The sequence below is a fragment of the Osmerus eperlanus genome, chromosome 18 (genome assembly GCF_963692335.1).
Source record: "Osmerus eperlanus chromosome 18, fOsmEpe2.1, whole genome shotgun sequence".
Classification (NCBI taxonomy): Eukaryota; Metazoa; Chordata; class Actinopteri; order Osmeriformes; family Osmeridae; genus Osmerus; species Osmerus eperlanus.
The window spans coordinates 14,413,689-14,432,661 of NC_085035.1; the positions used below are offsets into that span (position 1 = coordinate 14,413,689).

Sequence of the window (18,973 nt, forward strand, 5' to 3'; positions counted from 1 at the left end):
TTACGTTCCGTTGCATGGTTTGGGCTTAAGTTACGTTTTTGTGGCGAAAAGTGAAGCTAACGGTGGCTAATTTGCTAGCCACAGTCACTGACGTTACTAACGTCACGAAAACACGCGTGACTACCTGTAGCAGAACATTCGTTTCGCATCTGTTAACTTGGGGGATAGCTAGGCTAACTATAGCTTTACTGCAAGGCAGCTGCAGAAACGCCACAAGCAAAGCGGCCAGGGTGATAACTATTTACTCATTTTACTTTGTGATGTGAAACACTTATGAAATGTAATGTACAATATTAGCTGATATTATTAAGGAAGTAGGCCCACATCTACTTTCGGAAACGGTAGTCTACTATTTCACTGAAGCATTAGCATGACATTACCCTCTGTTGCCCGGGCAACACATACTACAGTGGTCTATGATGTATCTGTTTTCAATCGTTAAAATAAACATTCCTCACATATACATTTTCGTTGTAGGATTTATTATGACATTAGATTACAAGTAAACGATTTGTGGGTGAAATTATCATTACCTGTGGTTTCAATCCAGTGTATCACTGCAACGCTGTAGCCTACGCGAGACACACAACAAAAACATCTAACATACACAGCTGTTTAGGAAGTCAAACGGCGACAGAACATGTTCGGCACTCCCCTTACTTAAATCAAAAGTCTATCTAACTACTAACCTGAACTTCATTGCCACAGCCTAAACTTTGTCAATCTGTTCATGAAAATAATTAATTTCAGCCTAAACCGTACAACGGAACGTTTAATCGAATTCAACCAACGCAATCGCTACCGAGACGAACACAGCAGTAGTCTAGTACTGTACCGTAGTAGTAGAATTTACCGGGGCAGCTTCTCCACACAGGGCTATATCGCATTTTGCGTTGTTACCTTACAATGATCGCTACCAGTGAGCTTTTTATGAATGAGCGATTTTCCACTAAATAAATGTCAAGCTTATTTACGTTTTGGGGGGCATATTTTCAGTTAGCAGATGGTACTGTTTGAATCGCGATTCCATCTTCTACTGCCGGGTAACGTCGTAGAATAATCTTCAAAGGGGGTTCTTTATTAATGAATGAATGCAATGAGTAGGCTAAATGCATGAAAATATCACGAGAAGGGAAAGGACGTTTAAGTCATAGAGATTAGGTCCATTTGTACACCGGTCTGCCAAATGTATTCTTTTTGATTCAACGACGAGGCTGCCTCTTGCAGGGGAAATGAGAAGACATCCATTTCATTCTACACTTCACTCGTATTTTCAGTTGTAAATGAGCAGCAAAAAAAAAATGCTTTTAAATCTATGTAATCTTTATAAATAATAAGTATGCATTTTTATATAAAATACAGAAATATCAGTTGTAAAAATGTCATTAAAAAACGGACCCCTGTCCAACCGACGCAAGCAAGCACACCCTACAATTTCCCCAGAAATTGTACCCTCTCTAGTTAGGCTATGGTATGTGGTGATGCATGGAATTTGACCTGTTTAATACAGTTTTTTTCAGTGCAGTTACAGTATATTAAAACATGCAGAAACACAGACAGTGCAACTACACACACACAAAAAAACTTGTTCAACGAAGTTGTATACATCATCCTTTCTGTCATGTAATACAATTATAATCTGGGCCCAGTTGTTCAAAAAGTTTAATTTGGATCAGAATTATCTGGATTTTGAAATCCCATGTTTTGCTATCCAGGATCAAGTAATCAATCTTACTTCTGTGCTGATTTTTCAAAGTAACATTGGATTGGATAACCCAATCCAATGTTGACCAAATTCAGATTCCCAGTGTTATAAATGGGACTACATATAACAATGTACGCTATTAGCTACTTAAAGAACAAGTTCAATAGCCAGCATGGGGTCACTTTTAAGTGTTTTGATTTGAAGAGACAGAAAAAGGCAAACTAAAACAATCCAAACTGTCAGAGCTACCATCTGACCCACAAAAAAAAAATTGTATACATTCTGTACAAATACAATGTGAATATTTTGAACGTGTGTTTCAAAATCAGAAAAAGGGCTAAATGTCCAATAGTTAACTAAATTAACCCTTGTGCTGCCTTCGGGTCACATGACCCAAAGGTTCATAACGAACCATCGTTGTGTTTGCCCAATTTTGCCCAATACAAAAACAAATAAAAATAATTTTCTTTTAACCTTTGCAATGTGGGGGGTCTGAGACAGCCCAACGGTTAAAAGAAAATGCTTCACTTTGTTTTTTTATGCGGTAGAGTTGTCGCAATGCGACGGTGGGTCACAATGACTGATGGGTCAGAATGACCCGAAGATAACACAAGGGTTAAAGAACTTTCAGATTTCGTCTTCTGTTGTAGAGAGACCAGATTTTTGAAGCTCTCTTATTAGGAGGCGGATCTCAAGTCTGGTTTTGGTTTGCTGAAGTTGGGTAAAGAGTGATTTGTTCCTCTGCCAGACAAATCTGTACTTCTGCTCTTTCATATTATTAAATGTATGTACTACATGATACAAATATAGTTTTATTTGACCAATTTCAACTTTTATTACATTTTGTTCCTGAAATCCACTATGAATCCAACCTTCTGCTGGGATCAGAATGATCTAGATCTTTTAGATCAAAGGTATCCCAGTCCTACTAAAAAGTTTTTCACAAAACATATTGGAAGGTTTTATCCAGACCAAAACCAAAACTGGATTACGTGATCTAATCCAATTTCAGAATGCTTTTTTTATTTTGAACAACCCATTTTAAAGATTTAATCCAATAGCTGAAATCCGATCACATCACTTCTGAACAACTGGCACCAGAGGATTCAGGTAACTGTTGCTAAGGGTTGGTAATTAAGAGGAAAACACAGAATGGCACATATTAAGGATGGATTTGAATATGATCAGTTTCCATTTTCTGAAAGATTGCCACAACACCAGAATACCGCAACACAGTAAAAATAGGTTAAAAATTATAATAATCTAAATCAAAAGTAACAGTCAGTATCTGGCCACCACCTGCATTAAGTACAGCAGTTCATATCGACCTCATGGACTGCACCAGATTTACCAGTTGTTGTTGTGAGAGGTTCATCTCCCATTTTTGTACCAACCTCTTCCACCAAGCCACACTAACACGTTCCTTGACCTTTCTGGGGGAAATGGCCCTGGCCCTAGCCCTCACCTTCCGATCCATGCTCAATGGGACTGAGATCCGGGCTCTTTGCTAGCAATTGCAGAACACTGACATTCCTGTCTTGCAGGCACAGAAAAAGCAGTATGGTTGGTGGAATTGTCATGCTGGAGGGTAGTGTCAGGATGAGCCTGCAGGAAGGGTTAGAGTTATCTAACCCTAACCACATGAGGGAGGAGGATGTCTTCCCTGTAACGCACAGTGTTGCCTGGAATGACAACAAGTTCAGTCCGATGATGCTAAGACACACTGCCATGGACCATGACGGACCCTCAAATAGCAAATTGATCCTACACCAGAGTACAGGCCTTGGTGTAGCGCTCATTCCCTTAACAATCAAGGCAAGTATGACAATCAACCTAGATGAGACAACTGTGTTGAGATGTCAGTGAAGAACACTTTTTTCCAGTCCTGTCTAGTCCAGGTGGGTTTGTGCCAATAGGTGAAATTTTTCCTGGTGATGTTTAATAAGGACCTGCCTTGCAACAGACCTACAAGCCCTCAGTCCAGCCTCTCTCAGCCTATTGCAGACGGTCTGTGCACGGGTGGAGGTATTGTGCATTCCTGGTGTAACTTGGGCAGTTGTTGTTGCCATCCTGTACCTGTCCAACAGGTGTGATTTTCAGATGTACTGATCCTTTGCAGGTCTTGTTACACGTGTCCTGCCACTGGGAGGATGATCAGCTATCCGTCCTGTCTCCTTGTAGTGTTGTCTTCTATGGCATCTCATAGTACGGACATTGTCATTTTTTGCCCTGGCAACATCTGCAGTCCTCATGCCTCCAAGCAGCATGCCTAAGGCATGTTCACACAGATGAGCAGGGACCCTGGGCATCTTCCTTTTGGTGTTTTTCAGAGTCCGTAGAAAGATCTCTTTAGTGTCTTAAGTTTTTATTAATGTGACTTTGATTGCCTACCGTCTGTAAGCTGTTAGTGTCTTAATGACCATTCCACAGGTTCAATAATTGTTTTACGGTTCATTGAACAAGCATGGAAAACATTGTTTAAACCCTTTACAATAAATATCTGTAAAGTTATTTGTATTTTTACAAAATTATCTTTGAAATACGTTATCCTGAAAAAGGGACGTTTCATTTTCAAGTGCATAACAAAAACCCATGTAGCTGGCTGTCCAATTGTTTTTACTCTTCGGTTTGAGATACCACAAAACTGTAAAATAAATAGTTTAAAATACACAATGTTCAAATCATTGCATTATCAAAGAGAATGCAAACTTTTCAATCTACAAAAAAATACAATAAAATGTATAGCAAAAGCTTTCTTTATGTTTTCATGCATAAACAACCTCAGAAATAACTAATGGAGTATATCCACCATTCACAGCTTGTAAGGCTTCCTTTTGAACATTTGATTGGAAAATTTGCATTGCATTAAAATACAATTTGTCACCCTTGTACAAAAGAAACATGCTGACTTGCTCACAAGCAATATACAAACTGGTCCAACTCACTCCAATCTTTTCATTGTGGCAAAAAGGGTAAAATTTCAACATGTTGACTAAAATAATCAATAGGATAAATCGCAATATGTATTTTATGTGATGGACATCGATGTTCCGTAAGACAACAATAACCCAAAATAATATAGTAATGATTTCAGAACAGCATAGCTTGTCAAAACGTTTAAACCTAGAGTAGCAGTGCTAGCAGTGCCCCCCCCCCCCCCCCCCCACACACACACACACACACTGTACCATTGGTAAATTCAATCCCGATGCAAAGAATGATCTTTACATTCACATAGACACGACTTATTGACTCAGTGAGGCATAAAATCAGCACCATCAACAAACGGACCATGTTTATCTGTTTGGTTAATGCTTTGACAAACAATGTGTGATACACATTAATGCCTCAGATAAATTAGCTAGAAAGGTGCAAACTCAGCTCACTATTTGACATGGATGAACATTGTGTAATCCAGTAGTAGAATCCCTGATCTACACAACAGCCACTTATCTGTTTTCACACAAACCAAATGGAATTACAGCAAAAACAGAATTACATGTTGTCACCATGTTTTGGAACAATTTACATTTCCCAGTGGAAATATATACAGCTCATGTCCATATCAACAGGTGATTGTATATTATATTACCGTATTTTCCGGACTATAAATCACACTTTTTTTTCATAGTTTGGATGGTCCTGCGACTTATAGTCAGGTGCGACTTATATATCAAAATATATATAATTTAACATGTTTTTAAATGTTAATTCATACTGACTGACAAGAACCAACGAGTTCAACGAATTCAGTGATGTGGAATGAGATCGGGAGCTTGGTGAGCTAGCTTACCGGTAACTGGCTTGTTGGACTCGCTAGCTTGTTATGTTAATTTAGCCTATTCAGCCTTCCAAGTATGTTCTTAATGTTATTGTGTAGCTGAATAAATGTTAATGTGTTATGTTAACATACCGGACCTAGACCGTTGTTTTGTGTGCCATTGTGTAGTTGAATAACTTGCCTTTCCAGATTAAATGTCTGTTCTTGGTCTTGGATTTTGTGAAAAAAAATCTAAATAAATGCGACATATATGTTTTTTTCCTCTTCATGACGCATTTTTTGACTGATGCGACTTATAGTCCGGAAAATACGGTACTTTGCACAGGTTGTACATAAATGTGCAACGAAGCTTCACTGATCATTGTCATACATTTCACAGTCCAATTTGTACATCAACTATATATATTCTTTAATTTAAATTTTTTTTTGAAAAGAGAGGTCGGTGTAAGAGTTAGCTATTTGTGTTGGGAAAAAAAGGAAGAGAGGAAAAAGTGAAAGAAGTGACCCTAGGTGCAGTCTGAGGAACAGGAAGAATCGGAACAGGACCCGACAGCATTGGGGCTCAAGCAAAAGGAGTGACACACTCTAGTCAAAAGTGGGAGCATAGATCAAACACATACAACCACGTTTCCTGTCCTGTTGAACTATTGCCCTGTTAACCTTTTTCACATGCTGCCATTAAAAAAACATTACTCATGATCAATGTGCAAAGATTTTAGAAGTGTGGGTGGTAAATATTCATCAGAGATATTACAGAAAAGCCATACTGCTGTTATGAAGCCCTTTTTCTTTTTTCAAGACAGGCATATTTACAAGGTGGCATATTGTCTATATTCTCGATTACAGAGCATCATATGAGCTTAATAACATTAACCTAGCAGATGTTTTCAGTAAAAGGGGCTCCAGCTCAGTGTGCCTATAGAGATGAGCGTCTGACAGGCACTGGAGGACAGCCACACCGTCTCCACCAGACTGAAGTGTAGCAGGCCCAGTGCAAAGCCACAGGCTATGTCGGTCAGGTGATGCTTCCCCAGCAGTACCCGGGATAGGCCAACTAGGAAAGCCCAGAGGACCAATAGGATGCGAAGGGGCACGGCCAGAACCAGGTGCGACAGAAGGAACTTAGACACCATGGCTGCTCGGCTGGCATGGGCTGCAGGGAAGGAGTAGACATCCATGGCGACATAGTCCATGAAACCCGGATTCATCTCCCATGGTCCTTTACGCTTGACCAGTTTCTGGACTCCGGCCACAGTCATGATATCCAGTATTAGGGCTGTGATAAAAAGGAGAAGCAAGAGCGGAGTCGGTTGTAGTTCATGTTGATATTAGCAAGTTACATAAAAAAAGTTTACACATAAGTGTGTATTTCGTTCTACAGTTTTATGCATTATGTAAGTGAAAACCATGTGCCTCAAATAATATAACATTAAATCTCCTCCCTGCTCAAAATGAGCTAGAACTGACAGCAGGCACTGAACAGAATCACACATCTGCACCTGGGCAAAATCCAAAGAGATCAACTACATCATTTGGTTTGCGTTACTTGTTAACATAAATGCTATTCTCCCCTCCCTAACTCAATCCATCCCTGTCCTCTCCTTACTGTGTGCATGATCATAATCTACCAGTTGCAGGATAGCTACGGCCCTGCTTCATCTCCCTATGCACATTATCAGGTCCTGTGATTTTATTAATCGGTCTGGAAGTAGTCAAGCAAAACTTAAATGTAAATGTAAACAGTGATGTCCTAGGTTAGATTTGATCTAAATTAGAAAATATGACAACATTTGTCTTAAAATAATTCAAAATGAATGCACTTGAGTTTGCCCTCGAAGTAGGCTAAGACGTTTAATATGCAATGTTGCTAAATGTTTACAATATTTTGTCTAGTCTACAAAGAATATGACCTGAAATTTAAAAAATGCCAATAGAAAATAAATAATCAGTATCTGTCAACATCCAAGAGGTTAAGATGTTGTTTATTATTTTTTTAATTACTCTATCAAGTATCAACCTTCGTTTTTTTTCTAAAGAAAACGCTCAGGGCCCCAACTCTACCACTAGCATTAGGACTAGTGCTAGCTGAAGTTTTTAGCTGAAACATTATTTCACGATTTGGCCTAATTAAATATGAATAATTAGTTTCCCATCAACATAACAAACATTACATTGCGAATATTAATTTAAACAGTAAAATATAGCTAACTTCATGACAGCTAGCTAGTTAGGCCTATTACGTTGTATGATGATTTATCCTCTGTCCCGTGTTTGTCACTGCCAGGCTGAGCAGAGAGGAGAAAGTTCTCCGCTGTAGTCCTACTCTCTATTTTGTTTATTGTCATAACTTTGTGAGTGATTGACTATAGAAGTTTATTAGACTCTTTATTCAAATGGCAATGCATTTTTCAAATGGCAATTCAATGTGCAAAGTGGCAATGCGATCCGCAATTCAAATGGGAAAGCAGTTGTCAAATGACAATGCAATCCGCAATTCAGTTTGTTTTATTTTGAATTTTAAAAATTATGAATGTTTATTGCTTTGCATTTCATATGGACAAGGTTTTTTCGACTCTATTCAAATGGCAATGCATTTGTCAAATGGCAATTCAATGTGGGGCAGCGAAATATGGAAGCAAATCGTGACCAAAATTCAAATGCATTTGCAGAAATGCTTTTTAATTTTAAGAATGTGGCTGCATTATTTGACTCATAAATGAAATTAGTAATCAATCATCCTATTTGCATTTTAATTTTCTTCTTCAAGAGTGCTCAATCTTTCAAAATATGCCCCAGCAAATAGATACCAAAATTCAATTTGAAATGTAAAATTTGAAAATTAATTATTTCCAGAAATGCATTTTCATTTTAAGAACGTGGCTGCAAAATCGTGACCACAATTCAAATTCAAATGCATTTGCAGAAATGCAAAATGAACGAAAAAGCATTCTGAGCGGCGCAGCAGAGTGACGTCAGTAGCCGCTCTTCTTCAGCTCCCTGCTGACCGAGCTACCCATCTTGTTCGGTAGGGGGCGGTGTGCACATCTGCATTGCATTACATTGCAAATGTGCAGGGAAATTGATTGAATTGCCGGGTCTTTAGAGGACGCATCACAGACTGAGCAACTTGATGTCAAACAATGACTAAAACAGTGGCAGAGCTACTATTAATGTGTAAATCTGTGACGGCAGAGTATGCAGCCAAGCTCTCTATGACTTGTTCTACTCGGTCACGGGCATCAGACTCAGATATATTATTAGATTCTACATGCTCAGCTAATTCTAACAGTGTTTGCACAATTTGAGGGAGCGCCATGATCTGTGATGTGTCGTCTAAAGCAGCGGGCCCCAACCTTTTTTTGCGCCACGGACCGCTTTCATGTAAGACATATTTTCACGGCCCGGCAGGGACGAACTGGGAGGAAAGATAGGTCCTGGACAGCTGCGCTGCTAATGCATGCACATTCTGGGTTTGATGTGATCCTAGTTAGTGACTTCCACACCTAATGCGAGCACGCGGAGCGCGCGAGAAAAATAGTTTAGCTGATTTGAGCGAAAAATAGTTTTGGGAGTTTTATGTAAAATAAACAGCCGTTTTTTCAATTGACAAAACCATGTCTAGTGAATGTGATGTATTTTGGTCTCAATTTTTCAACCCCATCTTTAAGTTTCTTAGCCTGGTTTTCCATCGTTATATTGTTACTAGCTAGCTTTCGATGTGTCAGTCCCACTGTTGTGTGTGACTATAAGCTACGACAGTGACACACGAAGTGCGTTCCTTATATCCAGTTTAGGCCTATTCCATAATTTTGTTTGATTGCTGTCACGGCAGAAAATCCCGCTTGATGTTGGAAATGGAAGCAGGGTTTTCAGTGCTTTAGTGGCGATCTCAGGATAGCCTTCATCCAAAACACCGATAGAGTTGTTGTCTCAAACAGGCTTCATTGAGTGGTAACTATCACTTGTCATGTGTCAAGAGGAAGAGACGCGCATGATACCGCTCAATAAAGCCCACAAACTTGCTAAAAAATGAGTAAACAAACGTTGATACGCAGATTTTCTATACATGTGTGAGGTTGTCTCTTGCTGTGGTCAAGAGGTCACGGAGCAGGCCTTGGACAATACACATATAGATCAAGGAATGTGCTAGGGTCAACTTAGGTTAAGTGCAAGATGCAGAGAATAGTACAAGCAATGATTGATGACAGCATCACCTGTGTGTTGTTTCTTCTGTGCATCAAGTTGTGGAATGAGTACCGTTTACAGAGATGTTGTGATGGTAACTATATTTGTACAGTCCAGCCATATATAAAGGACTTCTGAGAGACATGTTTTCTCACTCATGCCAACCACTCTGCCTGTCGTGGTGACGTGATCCGAGCAGCTCGACTTAATAAACAAAGTCAACTCTTTTCATTGTGGTGCTTTCCTTGGCCCCTCCTCTGACAGAAAATCATCTAACAGTTGGCGTCACGGAACATTATCTTCAGCTAGAACCCAGGTGAGCAGACTGTGATTATCATCATTAAATGATTGTGTTAACTTCTGCTTACCTGTGGGTACTGGTTGCTGGGGTAACGAACCTGGGTAAATTTTAAAGGGGGAAATGATGATTTCTGTACAGGAGAAGGCAAGAGGCACGACTTTGAGCTAGTCAAATGAATTAATAGAAAATTGGAAAACTATATCTTATTTCACTTGATGACTGATAATTGATTGTAATAGGAGAAGGCCTAACAGTTGCTTGGGGAACGGAAAACCGCGGAAACAGATACAGGACACAGACCGTGAGCAAGGGCTAGACCGCTTGGCTTCTGATTGGTTAAATAGTTTTGTATCTGCGCAGGTCATATGATGCGGTGAAAGGCTGTTGTGTTAAATGATGTGTCATGGTAAGACGTATGGACCGTAAAATCCTCTAACAAAACTTGGTTAGAAGGTCAGTAATTTAAGGGCAGGATTCCCGGTACTGTAAAGTCTGTTAACAAGTCTCGTTGCTGGTGTAACGATATAAAAACTTAGGTTGATGGTTGTAGATACGCACGTGATTAGTAAAACGTTGAAAGACACGTTGAATTGAAGTGTAAGACTCGAGCAATGTTTCCCAAGGACTAAGAACGTATTATGATAAATTACAGTCATTCAAGTGCTAAATTTCTGAGTATAAGAATATCTGCTTAAAAGATAATTACATATTAGATATAAATAAATAATTTAAAGTGAGATAAAAGACTTGACTCTGGATATAAGTATACTAACCTTGTTTTATAAACGTGCATGTAAACATGGGGTGCCAATCCAGTAAGACAAATATGCCACTGGTAGTTAAATTTAAGACTGAAAAAGATCTACCACGAAAAGAGCGTAAGGCTATGTAAAAAATGTTAAAGACCAATCCACATTTGAAACAAGTTCCGAATAAGAGTTTAGCAGAAATGTCCCCGAGAGAATGGATGCTCACTAAAGTCGGATTATTTTACGTGGAACCCTATTTAACTAATCTATATGAATGGACAGACGGACAAATACCGCTTGAGGGCACATTTGATAGACACCAGTTGCAGATTGCGCAAAAATATCTTATCGATAATCTAGCTGTCAGCAATTCGGATTGGGATACGGATTACATGCGAGAGGTATTTATTGCCTGGGAACTGATGAGTGAACAGTGGCCAGCAAATATTGCTAGAAAAGAAAGAAAAAATAAAAAGAAGCTAAACAGGTTCACAAACTTTGCAATGGAGCAGAATAGTTCTCAAACTGAGATGTCTACTGGTTCTCTGTTTACAGACAAGAATTCCACAGGCACTGTTAACTCTCTGTATCCTCAGATACCAAGTTTCGACGGCCCCCCCGCTTATGACGAGGAGATGTATAACGACATTTATGACTGGCTATTTTTAGATTGCGGCTTTGTCGGACAGTCTAAAACACAGACCCCCCGAGCTACTGCTACATATGTTTTCCCTAGAGGTGTATTAGGACAATCAGTTGAGAAATGGCGGGATCAATGTATTAACATGTGGCTTGATAACTGCAAAAAGGCTTTTGATACTGCAGATAGGAAATTTAAAGGAGACACGAAACGGATAAATGCTGAACAATTAAGATATACCAAAGAGAGTTTGCAGGCGGAATTCAAAAAGATATTTCATCTTTTGAGACAGGGTAAGAATATTGACGTTTATTGTGATCGGTTTACAGAGGTATTGATGGACACTTTTGTTGGAGCCGTAGAAGCGTATCAACTCCAGCATAACGTTAAATTAGATCCTAGGTCCCCAGTTTCCCCTAGAGATGTTAATGGAGTGTTGACGTGCATCTCAGAGAATGGTTTGCGGAAATGTCAACATGAGATTTTGGACTTGCTACAGCTCAGAACCGGGGAACATCAACCTAGTGGACGAGGTACATTTATGGGCCCATTATTGACTCTTGGAGATAAAATTTTAGACCGCCCTTTATCTTTATCTGAAATTTCTCGCATTGCGCAAGACGCCCCAAAGCCATTTATACATCCAAAAGCATTCATAAATTGGTACACGGCTGTTTTGATGCATTCAGGTTTAAGTGGAAAAGATTCCCGATACATTCTAACTACGTTAATGCCAAACGTGAAGTTGGAGACATTGATAGAGGCCTGTCCAACTTTATCTGTTGAATTTGACAGCCCTGAATATGATGACAGTGCCCATCCATGGTTGACGCATGCGCATAAACAAGCCCACATTGCGGAAGTGTCTGAATTCTTACAGAAACACGCATTCCAGGAACGTGATGTGACTCAGGTACTAAATTGCAAACGTAAATCTGATGAGACTGTTTCTGGATATGCCAATCGCTTTCAAAAAACGTGGAAAGATGACGCTAAAATAGACATTAACGACTCTGAAGATACTTTCTTTGTTAGCATGTTCTTAAATGGATTGGATCCTAGATCGGCCTATACACTCAAATTGTCTGCACCAGATTTGTTTTCATTGAGTCCAGTGAGATTGATGAGAAAAATAAGGGAACTTGAGGCAGTCGGATTGTTTAACGTTCAATCGTCACGATTTCAGGCAGTGCAATTAGATCTACCCCTGACTAACAATACTGAAGCAGTATATCAAAATTCTGAGGATCAAAGGAATGTGCATTTTAACATGAACAATTCCACCCCAAATAGAGGTCGTTCCAACTTCAATAGGAATGGACAAAGACCATTTCGAGGAAATAAAGGCACATGTCGCTACTGTCGCAGACCAGGTCATTGGTTCAGAGATTGTCTCTTAAGAATGCAAGATGAAGAGAGAGGTGTTCATGATCGAGAAGTACCTCGCCCCTCCCAATCATGGAATGCTACTCCCCAGAGGCCAACTAGGGTACCACAGGCCACACAGCACACAGACACCCCAGCCAATTTGATGTGGGATAAGTGACGCTGTATATCGATGGATCTGGACAATGTTAAATGTATCATTAATGCCCCACAATTTCATATTTCAGATAAACCCTCTGAAATACCACAATTGAGTTTGAGTATTGCAGGAAAAAGAATTCCCTTTTTGGTTGATACTGGAGCCACCATTTCCTGCTTAAGGAAAACAGATATTGATTGTCCCCTGAGTAAAGATACTGTCCAGTCCGTCAGCATCAGTGGTAAGCCTCAGATAGACCCTATGTCACTTCCATTACAGATTGATTTTGATGATTATAAATTACAACATTCTTTCATAGTTAGCGCAACTTCTCCAATGGCATTATTGGTAGGAGACTTATTAAGTAAATTGAATGCAACCATCTTATGTTCGCAGGATGGGATCGAGGTCCACATACCCCCGAATAATGCTTATCAGCTTTTCTCTGGTTGTGTTGAGACATACCATATAGCTAAGTCTATTTTAGAAGACGTTGAGTTTGTGAAAACTTTATCTACCATTAGTGGTATTAAGAAATTGGCCTCTTGTAATGTTGCTGCAGCGGCTAGGATTGTTAATCTGAAATCAGTTGACGTTCCTTTTTCAGATAAATTTATAGATCCAGACACCTTACAGGAAGTGCCAAGGAACATATTTATCTCACCACATGGGATTCTGTTATTATGGAAGACTACTTCTGATAACATTGAGACCTTTGTGTGTGCAGTAAGGAATGATTTTTCGGATGTCCCGCATTTGGTTGATTCTTTTAATCATTATTTATTGAAGTCCCCTGATCATGAGGAGACTCATAAAAGTTGTGTCATCTGGACGTATGGCTTAGAACCTACTCACTTTTTTATTAAAGACGTACAAACTGATGTGAAACCACAGATTCGTAATGATGGTAATATTAAGATATCATTATGTGCACCATCTGTGTTGCGTGAGGTGCCTTCTACTCTATGGGCACTACATGCAAACCATGTGGGATTATTGGATGTACCACCTTATGAAGCTAAGGTTAACATGAGTAAATATCCGGTTTACATTAAACAATATCCTTTATCCAAAGAAAAAGAAGAGGGGATTAAACCTGTTATTGACAGTTTATTACAGCAAGGCGTTATATGTAAAGCCCAGTCCCCAAATAACACTCCTATTAATCCCATATTGAAACCAGGTACTAACAAGTATCGTTTTACACAAGATTTAAGGAAGATTAATGAAGCAGTCATACCTATTTCACCTATAGTACCTGACATTAATTCAATACTAACAGCATTACCAGCTGACTCTCAATGGTACACAGTGGTCGATCTCTCATCTGCATATTTCTCAATCCCTATTCATAAAAACACTCAACCGTTATTTGCATTCACATTTCAACAACAACAATATATTTGGACACGCCTTCCAATGGGTTATGTTGATTCAGCAGCTGTCTATAGTGCAATGGTTAATAGGCATCTGGCACAATTATCACTCCCATGTAACTCGACCTTATTGCAATATGTGGACGACATTCTGGTGGCGGCCAGAAATGAGACAGAATGTGTCTCAGATTCGATAGCCCTGCTCAAACATTTGGCAGCAGGTGGACACCGGGCCTCACTTGCTAAACTTCAATTCTGTCAAGAATCGGTGAACTATCTGGGATATATTTTAAAGGATGGCTGTCGATCTCTGTCACAGGAAAGAGTGAACAGCATTAAGGACATTGTACGACCAAGGAACAAAACTGAGATGTTGTCTTTCCTAGGATTGGTGAACTATTGCAGAAATTGGATTGCTGAATACGCAGTTCATGATGCAGAACTACGCAAAGCCACCCTCAAAGACTCTCCAGAGGTCATTCAGTGGAATGAGGAAATGAAACATGCTTTTCGTCACATCAAGTATCTTTTGTGTACTGCACCTGCACTGGGATTACCCGACTACAAACTGACTTTTCACTTATACGTTGCAGATAATGGTGAAGTAGTTTCAGCCATTCTGGGACAGGAACATGGAAATGGAGTTAGGCCAGTAGCCTATTACGGTAAAATGTTGCCACTAATAGTTAAAGGCATGGTTCCCTGTTTAAGAGCTGTTGCATCCGCTGCTTTGATGGTGGAAAAGGCACAAACTATAGTTCTTGGACATCCCATGGTATTACACACTTCACATACCGTGAACATTATCTTAGTGAATATTACTACACAACATATGACAAGCCAAAGACGTAGCAATTACGAACACATTTTGACAGGAACTCAAAATTTGACTATTTCCACGGCCACACACACTAATCCAGCTGTGCATTTAAAAGCTTTATTGCATGGAACAGAGTTAGATGATGTAGTTCCTCATGATTACATGGATATCATCAATTCGTCATCCAGTGTAAGGACAGACTTACAACAAACAGCTTTGGAACATAGTGATTTTACTTTATTTTGTGATGGTTCATCAATGCGCCCAGATGATAAAACTATTCTTTCGGGATATTCCATAGTGGATAATTTTGGAAATTGTATCGAAGCACATAGATTACCTGTGTCTTCTGCACAAGCTGCCGAAATAGTAGCGTTAACTAGATCTTGTATATACGCCAAAGATAGATCAGTTACCATATATACGGATTCCAAATATGCATTTTCAGTGGCACATGATTTCAGTAATATTTGGGAGAATAGAGGCTTTGTAACTACTGCAGGTAGGCCCATACAGCATGCAGATTTAGTAAGAGGATTGTTAGATGCTATGATGTTACCAACTAACATTGCTATAGTAAAATGTGCGGGTCATTCAAAGGCAGATTCTGATATTGCAAAAGGTAATAACTTGGCCGACAAACATGCAAAGGAAGCAGCGTTAAATGCGTCCTTCCCACCATGGATGAATCACTCTTTCGTGAATATTCAAATTTCAGAGCCTCCGTTTACTATTGATGACTTAATATCGTTTCAGAATCAGGCGACGCAATCTGAAGTTCAACTTTGGGAGAAGAAAGGATGCGTGAAGCGCGATGATGGTTTATGGAAAAATGTGGATGACAGAATAGCATTACCAAAAATAGCATATGAATCCTTAATATCCAATGTACATGGCGTTACTCATGTAGGGTATAAAAGCATCATGCACTATATTTCACAATTGTTCTTCACAATTGGATTGGAACAACAAGTTAGAGATTTTGTTAAGAGATGCTTAATCTGCGCTCGTTGTAATCCACATGTCAATCCAGCTAAAAGAGATCATTTGCCAAAACCTGAAGGTCCTTTCCAACAATTACAGATAGATTTCACTCACATGCCCAAGTGCAGAGGATTTTCGTATCTTCTAGTGATAGTGGATCGATTTTCAAAATGGCCAGAAGCCTTCGCAACAAGGAAAGAAAACGCTCAAACAGTAGTCAAGTGTTTGATGGAACATGTTATTCCTCGCTTTGGGCCACCAAATGGAATAGATTCTGACAATGGAACTCCTTTCACGTCTAGAGTAACTAAACAATTAGCAGCTGCATTGGGGATTAATTGGACATTTCATATTCCTTATAACCCTCAAAGCTCAGCACAGGTGGAAAGAACGAATAGGACCATTAAAGAAAAATTGGTGAAACTACATCAGACTAAACAGACGACGTGGATAGACGCCCTTCCACAGGTGCTTCTATCAATCAGAGCTATGGCTAATTCAGGTACAGGATTGGCCCCCCATGAAGTTTTAATGGCTAGACCTTTTCCTTTAGGTGTGCTGATGGACAAGACACCAGCGAATGATTTAACCTTGTTGCAGGAGACTCAACAAAATTATGTGAAGCAGTTATGGTCTTTTGTGTCTGACAATAATCAACATGTAACAAATTCTCTTCCAGCTCCAGGTGAGCAGAGTATTCATAGTCTTAAGCCAGGGGATTATGTTTTAGTACGCAGTTTAAAAACATTGGCACAGCAAGATCAGCCAAGGTTTGGACCTCCAACTCAGGTTCTTTTGGTAACCAGAACGGCTGTTAAGGTTAAAGGTCAACCACAATGGATCCATGCGTCACGACTACGACAAGCACCTCCTATAGCAGATGCGATATAGGACTTATAGAATGATGCAGACAGAACATCAAAGGATTGGTAATATTTCTCACCTCAGCATAAATATTTCATTATCTTGAGTGTGGATATGGTGTTGTTTTTCTCTTTCTATTTCATGATATATAGAAGTGGAGATATTGGTGGTAATACCAAGCAGTGAGCACCACAAGACCAGAAAAAAGGATGGGGGATACTCCACAGAGAATTCGGATCAAGTTCATGGTCGTGCGGAGCATCATCTTCATACTAGCGTTGATCACGGTCAATTATGCGGTCATGCTCGAACACCCTACTAATTCGGATGACGATTCATGGGATGATACCAAGGCAGGGATAGTGGTTCAAAAAGAATTAACTGAACATTCTAACTCTGATCAGCATGTTCATACACATGTGCGTCGTAACGTTCCAACACCTACAAGTATTCTTGGAGTGGAAGTACAGAATCATATTCCTATGAATGAATCAGATATGATTTGTTTAATTTATCCATTGATGACAACAGGAAGAAAACCATTCTATGTTCAGAAAGTGGAATATCTTATCATGACGGAAACAGCGCTAGCAATCAAGGCAGAATACGAATCACTTGACGGTGAAGAAGTGTTAATACTAAGTCAAGCACTTATGTTTACCGAGCCCAGCACAGTTACTGTTGAGTACTGTAATGCATTCTGGAAGAAGCTCACTCCTAAGTTTCTAGTTCAGAGAGATTTGGATGCTTATGATAATATTCAACCGATAGTTATTAGAGCTACACGAATGAAGGCACCTCTAACTTGTCTAAGTTATACACAAGGCGTTAAAACAGTGCATAAGATGGGTTTTACTCAGGGTTGTCCAGATAAGAGGATCTTCTTTAGCCAAATCTTATGATTTGGCTTTGTGATAACAACCTTTACACTTATCTTCCACTTTATTGGAAAGGTAGATGTGCTCCTTATTGGATACCACCTAGTACTGTATTTGGGAGAGTTCCAATTCCCACATCATGGCCAGAAAGTTCACCTGATGATCTATCTGGGACCTTTAAAGAAAATGATGAAGTAAAATATACCGATGAGGATATGCCAGTCAATAAGGATCATCCTTTTGTATCTAATCTATGGTACAGCGCTCTTAAAGGTAGGGTTCGAAAACTAACACCTAATTCTTGCTATGCATGCTCCATGCTACCTCAATCAACAGAAGAATTGTTTCCCTATTGGACAGTTCCACTTCAAGGTCCTGAAGGATTACCATCCATGTGCCTTCTTGCTTATCAGTATGTATTGCAAAAGCATCCGTTGTTAGGTGATCAACCTAATTCAAAGATTCCATTACGACCAATTATTGTGCTGAATAACATCTACGTAGCCAAATCTAGTAACATGGTAGTCAAAGCCAAAGGATTATTGAATATGATGTCACAGTATATAATCTATACAAATATTTCCATAAATCAGGGAAATGAGCCGGATTTACAGAATTCTCATGCTACTATATTCTCTGTACCTGAGGATTTGCCGTCATTGGTAGGATGTACAATATTCTACAAGAAACATATGGTTTCCGTGCCTAATGATTTATCTGTAGTTCCTACTAAAGTATCAGCTAATATCAATTTGTCCTCAAGTTATGAAGTTTGCCTTAGAGGAGTAGAGAAGGATTCTTTTGGAGCAAAAGAAGTAGGTTTCTTGCGAATCGCTCAGTGTCAGAGCATCTTTGAGTATCCGGGGTTAGGATATCACGTTACATCAATGGGAACTCCGCCCACCCCAGGTTTTAATTGGTGTTGTGGTGATAATGTATGGACAAGTCTACCACCGTTATTCAGAGGACTTTGTGGAGTATGTACGTTGAACGATCTATTATATGTAGTCGAACCTATTGAATTCATGACACATCATCGTACTGGTTCTAGAGCTAAGCGTTCCAATGTTGAAACTATGGGTTATGTACATTTGCAAAACACTGATGCAACTGATTTGGCTGATAGATATAGTGCTTTACCCCGTGATTTCAGGATATTTACACG

The 18,973-nt window shown here is 39.4% G+C and overlaps 1 protein-coding gene across 4 annotated transcripts in view; it reads right to left on the reverse strand.

The window, feature by feature from the left end:
- Positions 1-1,467: 1,467 nt before the first annotated feature.
- Positions 1,468-18,973, reverse strand: part of LOC134038930 (inactive phospholipid phosphatase 7) — a 30,619-nt gene continuing 13,113 nt past the window's right edge. For 2 of the 4 annotated variants that reach the window (XR_009932706.1, XR_009932707.1), the window contains exons 3-4: positions 2,317-6,762; positions 1,468-2,061 (exon numbers count right to left, since the gene is read on the reverse strand). Coding sequence is in view for 1 of the 4 variants with exons in the window: in XM_062484593.1 (XP_062340577.1) it covers positions 6,374-6,762 (389 nt within the window). In the remaining 3 variants the exon portion in view is untranslated. Of the gene's footprint in view, positions 2,062-2,308; positions 6,763-18,973 lie in introns of those variants that run through there. The other 2 variants (XM_062484593.1, XM_062484594.1) reach the window with 2 other exon arrangements.